The following is a 13,415-nucleotide window of genomic DNA, read 5'->3' on the forward strand; positions in this document are numbered from 1 at the left end:
TTCTCAGACCAAGCTGCATTTCGCAGATCGTTTTTCAACGATCGTCGACGAACTATTTCAAATTAATCACATCCAATTAAACAATCCAAGCCTTCCCTAATGTCATCAACATGCAATAACAAAAGCAGCCAAATATTATCGCCTGTGAAATTGTGGATTTAATGAGAACTTACCTCCGAATTGACAGAACGCGATCTATTCCATAGCATGGTCTCCTTACGTCTGAACTGCGCAGACTCCGAGACGTGACGTTCGCTGCGCATGGGATAACTCGCGCGAAATTTAAAATGCTCTTCTTGGGGGGGTGCTCACTAAATTGCGCCAGTAACACCACCTGGTGAGAAATTCATGAACCACGCCTATTGATAATGAAAGAGAAAGCTTTGCTCTATAAGATTAGATTTGATTCATGATCCCCAACTTGAAGAATTAGGAGAAATCAGCTGCTGGCAAAGTTTTTGGAAAATTTCGCTCGGTGCCACCTAGTGGCCAAACCGCTCATCCTGCCGGACCCACATTTGGTCTATTCAGGAGTCCTGAAGGGTCTCAATGCCTCAGAGGGAAAATCTATCGCCTATCCACCATAGTTTTGAAACGTGCCTGTTTAACGGACAGACAGACAGACAGACAGACAGACAGACAGACAGACAGACGGACATTCATTCTACCATTTACTCATATGAATAGCTCAGCTTGTCAGCTGAGCTAAAAACCTGTGTCGAACACAGGTCTAACTTAGCCCCTGATTGGCCGCATCAAGCTCGATGGGGCTAATAGACACGGGGATTTGACACACGGGTCTATTTAGACACGACAATTCATAGGTGTAAGCGCAAAAGACACGGGGATTTGATAGGTGGAAGTACGACTAATAAAACCATACATTTTCGTAAAGCTGATTACCTTGGCTATCAATTGGCGTTGTTTCTGGGTATCAATTAGGTAAGAGGTAATCAATAATCAGTAATAATCAATATTTTTTGATTGATTTTGCTCTAATTGATTGATTTTTCTGATTTGAACAAAGTATATGGAACTGTAATTGATGCAGTTACAACCTGTTAATGATCAACGTAACTTGATTGATAACCTTTGATTGACTATTGTCTATTACTGATTGATCGAATAATACAACATAATATTAATTTATATGCTAATCAGTTCTTGTACTGTGACGCTGCACAAGCGCCAATCAAACTGCAGCGCCCTCTGTAAACTATGAATGAAACTAAATCTAGTCTTCCGCAGATCACCAGGGACACGAATACACTGTACAATAGCGTCTAACGTGTACCGAGAGTTCTATACTAAAGCATTAGTATAGGGACGATATATCGTACCGCCTACGCGAGACAAAATACAGGGACGATATATCGTCCCCTCTAGGGAGGCGAGGGGTTAAGGGCAATATTACCCAGCTGTCCGCTGCCCAGTCACCTCCTGTTCTACATAAGTAGTTTTCATCAACAAATTGCACAAAAAAAGGAAAAATTCCAAAGACTGAATTATCGCGCTTTTCTGATGTTGACCCATTTAGCTCTCCAAGCAGTGACCCTTTTCACGTGGAACAGTGCACGAGTAAGGCGTTTCCTGGAGTTAGGACCTACCCTGTGACATCTTGGTACTGATATTATGACGGGAAAGGTATTTCGTGCCAGGACTTGTGCTACCAGAAATAATGAATAACACGTTTTTCTACTATCTAAGAGCTGAAACAAAATGGCTAAAGCATCAAACATGATTGGAGATTGGAAAAATAGTTTATAGGTGAACCAGAGGAAGAACAAAAATACTGCAATAACAAGAGCAACGCAGGGCGTAGCATATGCCCCGGTGAGCACTTTGAGTTGGTGTATTAGGAAAGTGAAGTGTTTTTCAGACAACCCCGGCAGCTGGTGTCATAGCTGACTAGGTTTAGTTGACATCGTGAAAGAGTTATTGGTCTGTAATGCCCGCTGTGCACGTTATCTTTTTCTACCCACATAAAAAGTTACATGGTTATTACCCAAAGCGTTCTTGTTAAAATGAGAGGAAACGAAAAGTTTACAGACGCCTGACGCCTACCGGCTGACGGACATTGGTAAAACATAATGCCTCCGCAATGCTTTACGCATTGGCGGGGGCATAACAAGCTGCCTATTACTTTAGAGTCACACTCCACCAAAAAACATCGATGAAACCCCAGTAAAAACAGTAGTAATAGAAGATTCAGCAGAAAGCATCTAAAATTGTTTGGGTAGACACCTGCGATATAAATTAAAACTGACCACATTCGGCATTCAAATCAACTGTTCTAGGAACAAACGTCTTGGCGCCAAAACCCGATGTTGGCGAAAATGACATAATATCATGTAAAATCCAAGGAAGACATCAAGGAATCGCCTACGAGTGGGCACCTGCAAAAATGTCAGTTGCAGCAGAAACTAGTCTAATCCAGAACGTGTGTAATCCATTTGTGACTGTGTAATTCACTATGAAATAAATCCTTAATCCAATGTTTCCGTTTCTTCCATGCACCGACACTGCCTCAAGAATATTTCCGCCTCAATTTTGTTAAGTCCCTCGCATTGTTGTACTAAACAAATCATAGCCTGGAAAATCAAATTATAAAATTTCATCTATGATGTGATGATAATGCTTTACCTTGATAACAAATTAAGTGTATAATAAGAATGCAGTGGACAATCAAGTGACATATTTTCGTGTTTCCCAACAAAATCAGCCCAAATAACGATAATAACAAGGAGTTTTATATGGCGCTTTAAAAGAGCTTTCATTACCCAGCCTATCCAGAAGGTAAGAGTTACAACGTGGCACATGCCGGGTATCGAAGCCAGGACCTCCCGATCACAATGTTGATGCTCAAACGTTGTGCCACTGCGTTCCTCGGAGCACAAATTATTCCATATGCCTGAAAATGTACCCATCTCTGTACGTAGGTCTTTTATTGTTTCATGACTATCCACAGGATAATGCATGAAGTGATTCAAAATCATCTCTAGGCACTGTATTTGGTTGCAGCCGGTCAGTTTAACCCAATTCGCTTCAAGTTTCTCGCCTGTCATGTGCTGTACTTTCATGGAGAGATACCATCAATAAGGCTGACCATTTATCAAATTTCAGACCCACCTCTGGCTCACGGACATTCATAATGGTTTTCATCTCTGTCTGCGGCAACTCATCCTACAAGAAGTTTATGATGGCCTCCATCTGAAATAACATAACATTTGTCAAATGAAAGGTATCAAATTGCTGTTTGCTGTGCAAATTGTCCATGACGAAGTCGGAAGATGAACTGATGGAGAAGACATGAATGGTTAAAAGGCAATTTAAAAATTGCATGTTTCTTACCTCCCAGTCCAAGATTGTTGTAAAGCTCTTCTGGCTTCTTACGAAAGGTTTCTTTACACATGTTTATCACACACTCTGCAAAAAAATAACAATTTGAATCCTTTGAAAACATTTCGACAATCATATTCATCATAAAGACATAAGAAACGTTTCTGCGGCTGTCTAAGTGCAGACAATGACAGTCAAACCTTTTTTGCCTTTACATACCTGTAGCACGAGAAGTAAAAAGCTTTATGGACTGAATGATGCAGGAGCTGAGCTTGTGTATGAAGTTGAACTTCATCATACATGTATGAATTTTCAGAAAAGAAGTTTGACCTAGCACAAAGCCCAACTCAGAGTCAGATGAAAAAAAGATTTTTATTCTGTTTTAACTCTTTAAATCCTTGAATTTTTTTAGTGTTTCCAAGTATTTCAGCAATTTTCACCCCAAACGACCTCCAAATGCCCCCCCCCCCCCCCCCCCCCATGTACAAGAGAGCTAATTAATTTCACTAGTATTATTTCATCAAACGGATGAAAACAAGTATATTGCATATCCCTAAACCGCCCGAAAACCAGCCTAAGTTTCATGATGGCGATGGTGTTGCTTGAGATTAGGTACGTACTGGCAGGCAGCTAGGCTAAGAAACTAGACAAAAATCAGTGGCCGGATATCGGCCGGTTAGGACATAAAGGGTCAAATATCACATGCCAAAAAATGACAAGCAGTTTTTTAAAAAAAACGACCGATGCTATGACTTTCAATTCCAAGCGATGACAGATCAATTAAATCAAAAATTTGTATTGAAAAAGTTTGACCATCCAGTCCACGCGTTTACACTCCATCATCTATAGCCCAAAAACGATGCGGACAAATAATTTATCATGAATGGACAACAGTAGTAACAGTATTTTATTGTAAAATAAAAGGCTGTATTAAAATTTTAGTAAATACTTACGGATTTTACATTCTTCAAAACACTTGAGTGTGGGCACGAGTGGCATTAAAAACCCCAGGGGTGGCACGGAGGGCCTGCAATGCCACATTTAAAAATGAAATGGCCAGGGCCATTGTGCTCACCTCATGTGGAGGAAAGATGGATAAAGAGCATGGTATTGTGTCATGTAGTGTTAGGTTTGATGTAGGTCCAAGCAATTACAATTTCCCCAAAATGGCCAATTTACAGTACATTCGACCTCTGTGACCTTGAAAAGTAGGTCAAATCAAAGAAGACCCGGGTGACACATTGAATGGTTGTTAGAATAAGATGTACCTATGATATAAAATTGGTGCCAATCAGGCAAGTAATACTAGGAATAATGGCATTTTGAAGAATTTACGATTTGGCCCCCTCCCTGGAGGCCAAGCGGCAAATCAGATCGCACCAAACTTCGGTACCTGAGACCACCTGACCAAGGGGTACATGTGTACTTAATTTGTGATCAATAGTCATTGCAGTTAAGAAACGTGCCATAGTTACGGCCTGACGGCGAATTTACGCCATTTGACCTCTGTGACCTTGACAAGAAGGTCAAATTAAAAACCTGTGTGACATATATTGTATGGCGGTTAGATGTACCCATGATATCAAATTGGTGGCAATCGGGCAAGAAGTTAAGGAATAATCAAATTTTTAAGGTTTTTGGATTTTGCCCCCTGGTGGTCAAGTGGTGAATCATATTGGACCAAACTTCGGTCCCTGAGATTACCTGACTAAGGGGTAAATGTGTACCAAATTTGGGATCAATAGTCATTGCAGTTTAGAAACGTGCCATCGTTACATCCTAACGGCCAATTTACACTATTTGACCTCTGTGACCTTGAAAAGGAGGGCAAATCAAAAACCCGGAGGATATATGATGCAACTTTGCTAGAAGTACCTACCATATTTTTTTCAAAATTTCCCGACTACTATTAAGGGAGATATTGCATATTTTCACTTTTAACGTTTGGCCCCCTGGTGGCCAAACCATGAAACGAATCGGACCGAAACTTGGTCTCCAAGGTGTCATTACATAAGGGTACATGTGTACCAAGTTTCAACTTAATAGCTCTAACAGTTACGAAACGTGCCCTGCTAACGGACGACGGACGACGACGACGACGACGACGACGACGACGACGACGACGACGACGACGACGACGACGGACGACGGACGCCACGGTATGGGATAAGCTCACCTCTGCTAAGAGGTGAGCTAAACATGAGTTACCAAGATTTGGTATCCCGATGGCGATGCAATCATATTTACAAAACAAAAAGAAATACATGTAAAGTGGTAGAACATTTTTTTTGCAACTGATTTGAAACATATCTTAAACGATATGTGCTGGAGATGCCAAGCCTCTTTCATGCCGTCATTGCCATGGTGATGCTGGCCGATGCTATTGCACCCCGTCAATCAAATATCCTTTAAAAAATTGTATTACAAATTGTAAAAAATCTTGACAGTGCATCATGCTGTGCACACGTGCTACCCGCTGACCGACTTTCGAATGTCGTCTCGAGCCAATGTGAATCCTTTTCTGTGAAGATCTATTGTAAACATGGTTTGTTTTGGCGACCCTAGGTGGTGCCGGCGTATCTGGCAATACTGCAAAGGTCCTATAAATAGACGAATTCGAAGAAGTTTGTTTTGGTGCTGACCACACCATAAGCGTCTTCTATTGTCGAGCGTAGTATAAATTGAGCTCCGGGGCCAAGGAGAGACCACTTCGTATTTCGCTTTCGTCGCACTCGGACCGGGCTTTATTCCTTTGGTATTCTTCGGTGTAAGTAGAATTTCTGCCGCTTTTGTGCTCTCGATTTCCTTTGTCCGTATTTCGGCTACGCCTACTGTGTAGTCTCCGCTTTGTGGCCTACGTGCTCTGGCCTCTACTATGCTTCTGTGCTTTCGGATCTTGCTTCTCTTGGATTTGGTGTTCGTCTTTTCCCGTATTTCTCGTTTATGTCTATGTTTTATATGTTCTGTTTGTCTCTGCTTAAATTGTTGGTCCGTGGGTATCAACAAGCCCGTAGGAGTGCAATGTGTAAAGCTTAAATTGTTGGTCCGTGGGTATCAACAAGCCCGTAGGGGTGCAATGTGTAAAGCTTAAATTGTTGGTCCGTGGGTACCAGCAAGCCCGTAGGGGTGCAATGTGTAAGCTTGAGTTGTTGGTCCGTTGGTATCAACGGGCCTGTTGGGGTACGCTGTGTAAAGCTCAAATTGTAGTTCCGTAGGTATCGGCAGGCCCGTGGGGGTGCAGTGTGGCTTGCATAGTTGTTGCCCATGGGGGTGCCATGTATGGAAGTATAGTTCGTGGATGCTCTATCGGCGCGTGGGGTATAAACGTGTCAAAGTTTGTGTCAAGCCATATGCGGCTCCAGTATAGCAGAATGCGGTTGTTGAGTGCTCAAATATCAGGGGTTTGTTTTGTAATGTATTATTTCTTGTGTTGCAGATGGTTCAGCCGACTACCCTAAAGAAAAAGCATTCCCTGGTGGGGAAAAGTTTGCTGCCGCTGTTCGCACGGTTCAATGGTAGCCCTGATGAGCCCAGAGAGTTGGCTAGGATGGACAAGGATCAACCTTTGGAGAATCTGGATTCCGATGGTATCGCCACAGCCTTCAAGAAACTCACCGGAGAAAACATCGGAGACGTCCTTGCCGCCCTCGGCAAACAAAGTGGAGCTGGAGTGGCTTTATTGCACCATGCAATTGTGCTAGCGAACGAAATCGGCCAGCCAGTAGGGCAGCCCCTTAGGGTAAGTCAATAGCTTCAGTCCTATCGGTTGTGCGGTTAAAGTGGGTGATTATCTGTCGGCTATGTTCATGGTCTCTGGAAATGGTTATGTGAGCATGTGGTATAAGATGCGGCTGGTGTGCTCTGGGTGGTATGATTTCGGATGGGTAGAATGTTATGTTTCGGTGCTTGTGTTATAACAATGGTTTTGCTATTTCAGGACCCGCCCATCACTCCACCGGGTGTTTCGGATGATGTAAGTGAGCCACCGAGGAAGGTGCAGAGGATAGCGTGCCAGGCGACCGTAGCTGATCCAGTGCAGAAGGCAAAGGCGAAGGTGAGGTCCTTGGCATTACATGAAGAGCCCAATGAGTCGTTGATGTTGCTGTACCTGGAGGATTTAGCGGCGGCTGCTACTTCTGTTTCGCATAAGGACATGGAGTTGTTCGACGATTTATATCGTCAGGCAAGGCGTTACCAAGGAAAGGTGGACATTGCTAATGTTATCTTGACGGTGTTGGGTGGTGGTACGGGTGAGCTTATCACCAAGGCCATTAGCAAGTCGCTAAAAAAGGTAGTCGAACCGAAGCCGATTGAAACCGTGAAACCTGAAGAGAGCCCAAACCCAAGCCCGTCCATTCAACATAGGTCACCTTTAACGGATTTGTATAGCCAGGTTGCTGCGGTTGCATCTTTGCAGCAGATGATGAATCCGCTCTTTGATTCCTATAGGGGTGGGGCGTCAAGAGGTGCCCGGCGCGGCAGGGGTAGGGGAACGGATTCCTCTCCTCCAAATAATTATCAATGTTATTTTTGTAACTCACCAGATCATTTTTATCGTGATTGCGATAAAATGAAAGAGGCATCGAAGATGGCAAAAACGAAGTAGGTCCCCTCCCGGAGCATTCTGCTCTAGTGGAGATTTACATCTTCACGTGGGTGGGGGGCCGGGCTTCGCGTCCGTCGGATTTGTCTGCTGCGACTTTTAAAGCTACTGCTCTCTTTGTTTTAGGGTATGGACATTTTGGGTTACGAAATCCAGGATTGGGAATTCCAGATTCCGTTTGATCCGCAGAGAGCAGTAGCATCCAAGCATCTGTCGCCGCAGTGGACAACTCTGGATGGGCGTGAACCTCGGCTTTCCACCCACCAATGCCCGGATTTTGAAAGCGTTATAAATGACGGTGTATGTTTTGATTTGAACGAGCTGCCACTACGAAACCCTGATCATTTTGTAGCAGGTCAAGTTCATCAAAATTTAGATCAATGGCGGGAAGTCATTGGCCATGTTTCTGATACTTGTCCTGTTTCTAGCCAAGTATTATCATGGCTAACAGACGGTGTTAATGTGGATGATTTTTTCAGGCCATTTAAGGGCAACTTTAAAGGTGAATCGTTTGACTCGGATACCCCGCCTTCTCGATACTACCCGAATTCCAACAGTTGTCAGCAGTTTGGGGAGTTTATAGCCTCGGAGCTTCAGCAGCGTGTTAAAACGGGGGCAATGGAATTAGTTGGTCGGGTGGGCGAGTGTCAATTACCATCCATCATCATGCCGCTTACTGTCGAGCCTACAAAACCACGGCTTTGCATAGACAACCGATACTTAAATTTATGGATTAAGGATTCTCCGTTTCAATTGGAAACGCTTAAACATGTTTATAGGCTAGTTGATGAAAATGCGAGAATGGTCTCAACGGATGAGAAATCCGGGTATGATCATGTTCTCCTGTCCCCTTCCAGTTCATCTTACTTTGGCGTACAGTTTGGGGGTTGGGTTTTCCGCTGTAGATCTTTGCCGTTCGGGTGGAAGTCTTCCGCTTATATCTATCAAATGGTTGGGATGGTTGCAACAACGTATTTGCGCACATTTGGCATTCGCAATGCTCAGTATATCGATGATAGATTAGCCGTAGAGGCAGTGTTCTCTACTTCTAGCGTAAAGCATCTTCCAATAGAGGTAATTGCTTATGCTTTGTTGCAGCTATTAACGAGATTGGGTTACACATTTGCAATTCACAAGTGTAAGCTCGACTTTGGGACGTATCTCAAATATTTGGGGTTTATGGTTGATTCAGCTAGATTAGCTTATATTCTCCCGGACTATAAGAAAGTTAGCTTTGGGGCTTTGCGTGATTATATCCTGTCGTGCCAGCAGATCAATATCAAAACGTTGCAAAGATTTTCAGGCAAATGTGTGTCAATGTTGTTGGCAGTTCCAGCAGCTGCTCTATGCCCCGTAAGCGCACTGGAGCGCTACTCAGCTTGGGCCAAAAGCGCTGGGGTAGATCTTTCGCTAGGTTATCTCTTTAGGCTAGTAAGTGACTCGGGTAAGGTATTAGATCAATGTGTCTCATATGCAGTGATGTATTCCCGCTTGTTGGAGTATTTGACGACGCTCAATATCTACGAGGGGGAGACACCTCATAGTCTCAGGTCGGGTTGTGCCATAACGTTGAAGTTGTCCGGGGCGGCTGACTCCAATTCCCAGACTATGAGGCATGTTGGTTGGTTCAAAGAATCTTCATGCAGTTATTACAGTCGTGAGGATTCTTTGAAAGAGCCGGCGCAGTTGGCTCAGAGGTTAGCTTCGTCACCAGCTTTGTCGGGAAAGATTGAATCTGATTACCAACGCTATGCAACATTTAACACTTTGAATCATGCAATCTAGGTGTCGTTTTGTTAATGTATTGGTCTTGGTTCTGATAATCCATTTCTGTCGAGTGTGTCCATAATTGTATCACTTTTAAGGTAGCGTTTGTAATTGATAAACTCTTGTCAAATGGGTTGAAGGTTTATATTTTCTGTAATTAAAGCGGATATTATAAAAGTTTCTTCTTCAGTCTATGTAAGTTGTCGTTCCTGCCATCCCATGATACCATGAGCTTTGCCTGTGGACATCCATTTGCTGTTCATGGTTTTGGGTGTTGTGGGGTGATGGGTGATGGGGTGATGGGGTATTGGGGGAAAAAGCTGGAATGGTGATATGGAATGTTTTCGGGAATCCATATCAGGTTGATATTCAGGTTTTCCTCCCAATACTTTCAGCGAGATAATGGAAGACGCTTAGGATGTGTTCACACCATAAGCGTCTTCTATTGTCGAGCGTAGTATAAATTGAGCTCCCGGGCCAAGGAGAGACCACTTCGTATTTCGCTTTCTAGGATCTCTGGGCAGAAGCTTTTGCCCCGTATTCTACGGGGATTGAGCGTATGGCCGTTGGGTGCCATGTTAGTCGCCTCGGCCCCAATTTTATTAGCTTACGTTGTCTTTTGGAACTTTGGGCTGTGGGGATCGGAGGATCCTTTTGCCCACCCCACCCCCCCCTTTGCGGTCTTTTATTTTCTCGCCCCTGAGTATCAGGTTGATATTCAGGTTTTCCTCCCAATACTTTCAGCGAGATAATGGAAGACGCTTAGGATGTGTTCAGAGCGTGGTGTCCCTAGGCATTGTCCAAAGTCAGCTAAGGCCTTCTGACGAGTGACATGTTCTGGGTGTGCGCACTCATTGTTTAAATTGTTTTGGAGCCGATTCCTCTTCTTCAAACAGGCCTATCTGGATGAACACACTCCCTCAAGTGCATGCACACAGTCCCTTCACTGCCACAACCTTCTACCAAAATAACATTGCGCAATATTGTTTCACCACTAGGCCTACGCCTCGTTATTTCACCAGTTACGTCATTACGTTGATAAGACGAATTCGAAGAAGTTTGCACTGACCCTTGAACAAAGGATCGCCGTGTCTCTCTAGGCACTGTCCGAAGTCGGCTTACTAGGCCTTCTGACATATTCCGAGTGTGCGCATTCGATTTGTTTTGGCACCGATTCCGTCTTCTTCGAATACGTCTATTTCCTAAGTGGTGATATATAATATAGACCTAGGCCTATAGATTCATGCACTAGATTGGGAACAACGTTTACATGACGTAGTGTTGGCTGTCGTCACGTCACCATGCATTTTACATTACTGTAACGTGACGAGACGCGACGTTTTCGTAAACGTTTGTTAGGGCACTAACATTGGAATGGCCAAGACGGGGTCAGTCGTTCTCCGCGAGAGGGCGTACTTTACAAATTAACGACGATTTCCCTTGCGTTTGGACACTGTCTTGTCGCTGCTTTTCGTGCTTTTGCCGCGGTTATACTAGCATGAGTAGTTTGTTCCGAAATACTAGCGTTGGGATTGCTGTTCGCCATCATGCAATCGGTAAATATTATTGCTTTACGGTCTGGATGATTTAGGGAAAAGTATTGTAGAAGACGAACAAGTTTTTTTCGTTGATTCTGTGAGAAAAAGACGCTTACTCGTAGGCCTACCGCCCGGTACCACAGTGACAGAGTACAGACCATCATTCATGCAATCGATGCATGGCGTGTGTGTCATTGACACTGTCGAGTGTGTGCAGACTTAAGACTGCAGTCTAGGCGTTCAGGCTACAGGCTTCATCATGTCTGTGTATGTGTAAGCCTAGTGTCACTCTCAGCTCAGTCTTACTCTCTGTGGAGTGTGCGTCCATCATGATATTGTATTGCCAACACGTCATGGCGTGCATACTATATATATCGGTACTATAGATCCATGCACTTCATTGGGACCAACGTTTGTGAGGGCACTAACATTGGAATAACGCTAAAAGCAGTAGCTGGTTTTAGGGTTGGCCGTTAGGCGCCGCAGGCTCATGTGCGCGTGTTAGCTGCGCGCGCACTAGCTGCCTTGAGACTGTGTATTTAAGGTGTAAATAAATGCACGTGTATAAACACAGACATGACATGTCAGCCGGCTTTTTCAAACGAGGGAGATTGAACATGAGAACAAGACAAAACATAACATAAAATTTGCATCAATCGATATTAAACCTTGACCAGAGCCTACATCATCGCAATGTCTTGGGCTAGCTGGTAGAAATCCGAGAATGTCTGATTTAATGAGCAGAAAATGTTAGAATCACGGTGCTGCCCTGATCACGCCCACTTCTGACTTTTCTGTGTATTGTGAACTTTGTGTGTTCCAACACTAACCCTAACCCTGATAACCTCACCAGTTGCTCAAAAACTGCATTGATGGTTCGGTAAAGGTAGGAAATATAATAATATTACATGAAACATGGCTTTATATTGAAATAAAAGTTTGTTCATATGATATCATAAAGTCACTTAAGCTAAGGACACTTTAACTTTGTCACATCCTTCCTCCTTGTCTGTTTTTACACTTTCTCTGATTTCAATTTCATTTGTGATTTATCCCAAGGTCTATTGTTTTTCTGTTACAAAGGAGATATGTAGTGTTCCTTTATGCATGGAAAACTGGTTTGAATGCAAAAACCACTTGTTATTTTGTAACAAAAACAAATGATGTGGAAGACAAAATTGTGACTGTCCTTCAGAAAATGGCATTTTCAACTCGTTCGGCACCACCAACAACCGAGAAAAATGTTAAAGACCGTTGGTTTTGAATTAGATCAGTGCAGAATTCGGAATATATCAGGAAATTGTCCCAGTGGATGAGGTGATTTTAGGCAATTCTTAGGCGTATTGCATTAGGTCTTATTTTGGCCCTTTTTGACCGATCTAACCCTTATATTTTCTGTAATTCACACTGAACATCTTAGTTTTAGTGCGTTTCATCATTTGTAATCCCCTCATACCAAAAACAGATAAAAAAACCTTTAATTCATAATTTTAGGTTTTTCGGTTCACTTTAACTGTTCTAGACCCCAACGCTTATTGCCTGATTTATCAGTCGAATATGGCAAATATACTTTTTTTTTGGAAATGATCTGGAACAATCATTTATTCATATAAAACTGGAATAAATGTCCATCGCATGGTAAATTTGTTTTTTAATTGAAATTTTTTGAAAATAGCCCCAAAAAGTACCCTGCCCAATATTGAAAGGGTCCATTTGAACCCTCCAAACATAGTCGATTTGCACCGAATGCTAAATAATGTTGAGATCTATGCCCTACCAACAAAATATGATGAAATGGAAACATTCGTGATGATTTTGGCTGTAATTTCAGCCATTATCTAAAGAGCCCTTTCTGCCGCCTCTTTTCTGTTATATTCCTGATGGAGACAAGTCTTCAGTGTGCTGACCCAATCAATCAACAAGATAGTCTCATAGAGATGATATTTATAGAGACAAGTATTCAGTGTGCCCTCCCAATAAGTCAACAAAATGTCGCATGAAGGTGTCACTTATGGACACATGACTGTCTTGTCTCAATCAGACAACAAGATTGTCATAAAGAGATTCCCTTTTGGAGGCAAGTCTTCGATGTGCTGCCCCAATCAGCAAGGTGTCCTCATATAGATGTCACTTATGGAAACATAGTCTTGTCTCAATCAGAATACAAG

The 13,415-nt window shown here is 43.0% G+C and overlaps 1 protein-coding gene and 1 long non-coding RNA gene across 2 annotated transcripts; one reads left to right on the forward strand and one right to left on the reverse strand.

Annotated features, from left to right (window-relative positions):
• Positions 1-312: 312 nt before the first annotated feature.
• LOC135487003 (uncharacterized) lies at positions 313-5,533 on the reverse strand. The gene is made up of 4 exons (XR_010446763.1): positions 4,293-5,533; positions 3,352-3,426; positions 3,130-3,210; positions 313-2,591 (listed from the first exon to the last, which is right to left on the reverse strand). It is a non-coding gene; the product is annotated as an uncharacterized LOC135487003 (long non-coding RNA).
• A 530-nt stretch (positions 5,534-6,063) lies between these two features.
• LOC135486073 (uncharacterized) lies at positions 6,064-9,727 on the forward strand. The gene is made up of 4 exons (XM_064768574.1): positions 6,064-6,106; positions 6,776-7,078; positions 7,277-7,393; positions 8,069-9,727. The coding sequence occupies exons 2-4, from the start codon at positions 6,776-6,778 to the stop codon at positions 9,725-9,727; spliced, it is 2,079 nt and encodes a 692-aa protein (XP_064624644.1). The 5' UTR covers positions 6,064-6,106.
• The last annotated feature ends 3,688 nt before the right edge of the window (positions 9,728-13,415 follow it).

The sequence above is a fragment of the Lineus longissimus genome, chromosome 4 (assembly GCF_910592395.1).
Source record: "Lineus longissimus chromosome 4, tnLinLong1.2, whole genome shotgun sequence".
Lineage (NCBI taxonomy): Eukaryota > Metazoa > Nemertea > Pilidiophora > Heteronemertea > Lineidae > Lineus > Lineus longissimus.

What these genes read in the sequence shown, in the direction of transcription:
- LOC135486073 (XM_064768574.1), top strand. Translation starts at nt 6,776, where the DNA reads ATGGTTCAGCCGACTACCCTAAAGAAAAAGCATTCCCTGGTGGGGAAA. An exon ending in CAGTAGGGCAGCCCCTTAGG is followed by an intron (nt 7,079 to 7,276) that starts GTAAGTCAATAG and finishes TTGCTATTTCAG; the next exon opens with GACCCGCCCATCACTCCACC. An exon ending in TGCAGAAGGCAAAGGCGAAG is followed by an intron (nt 7,394 to 8,068) that starts GTGAGGTCCTTG and finishes TCTTTGTTTTAG; the next exon opens with GGTATGGACATTTTGGGTTA.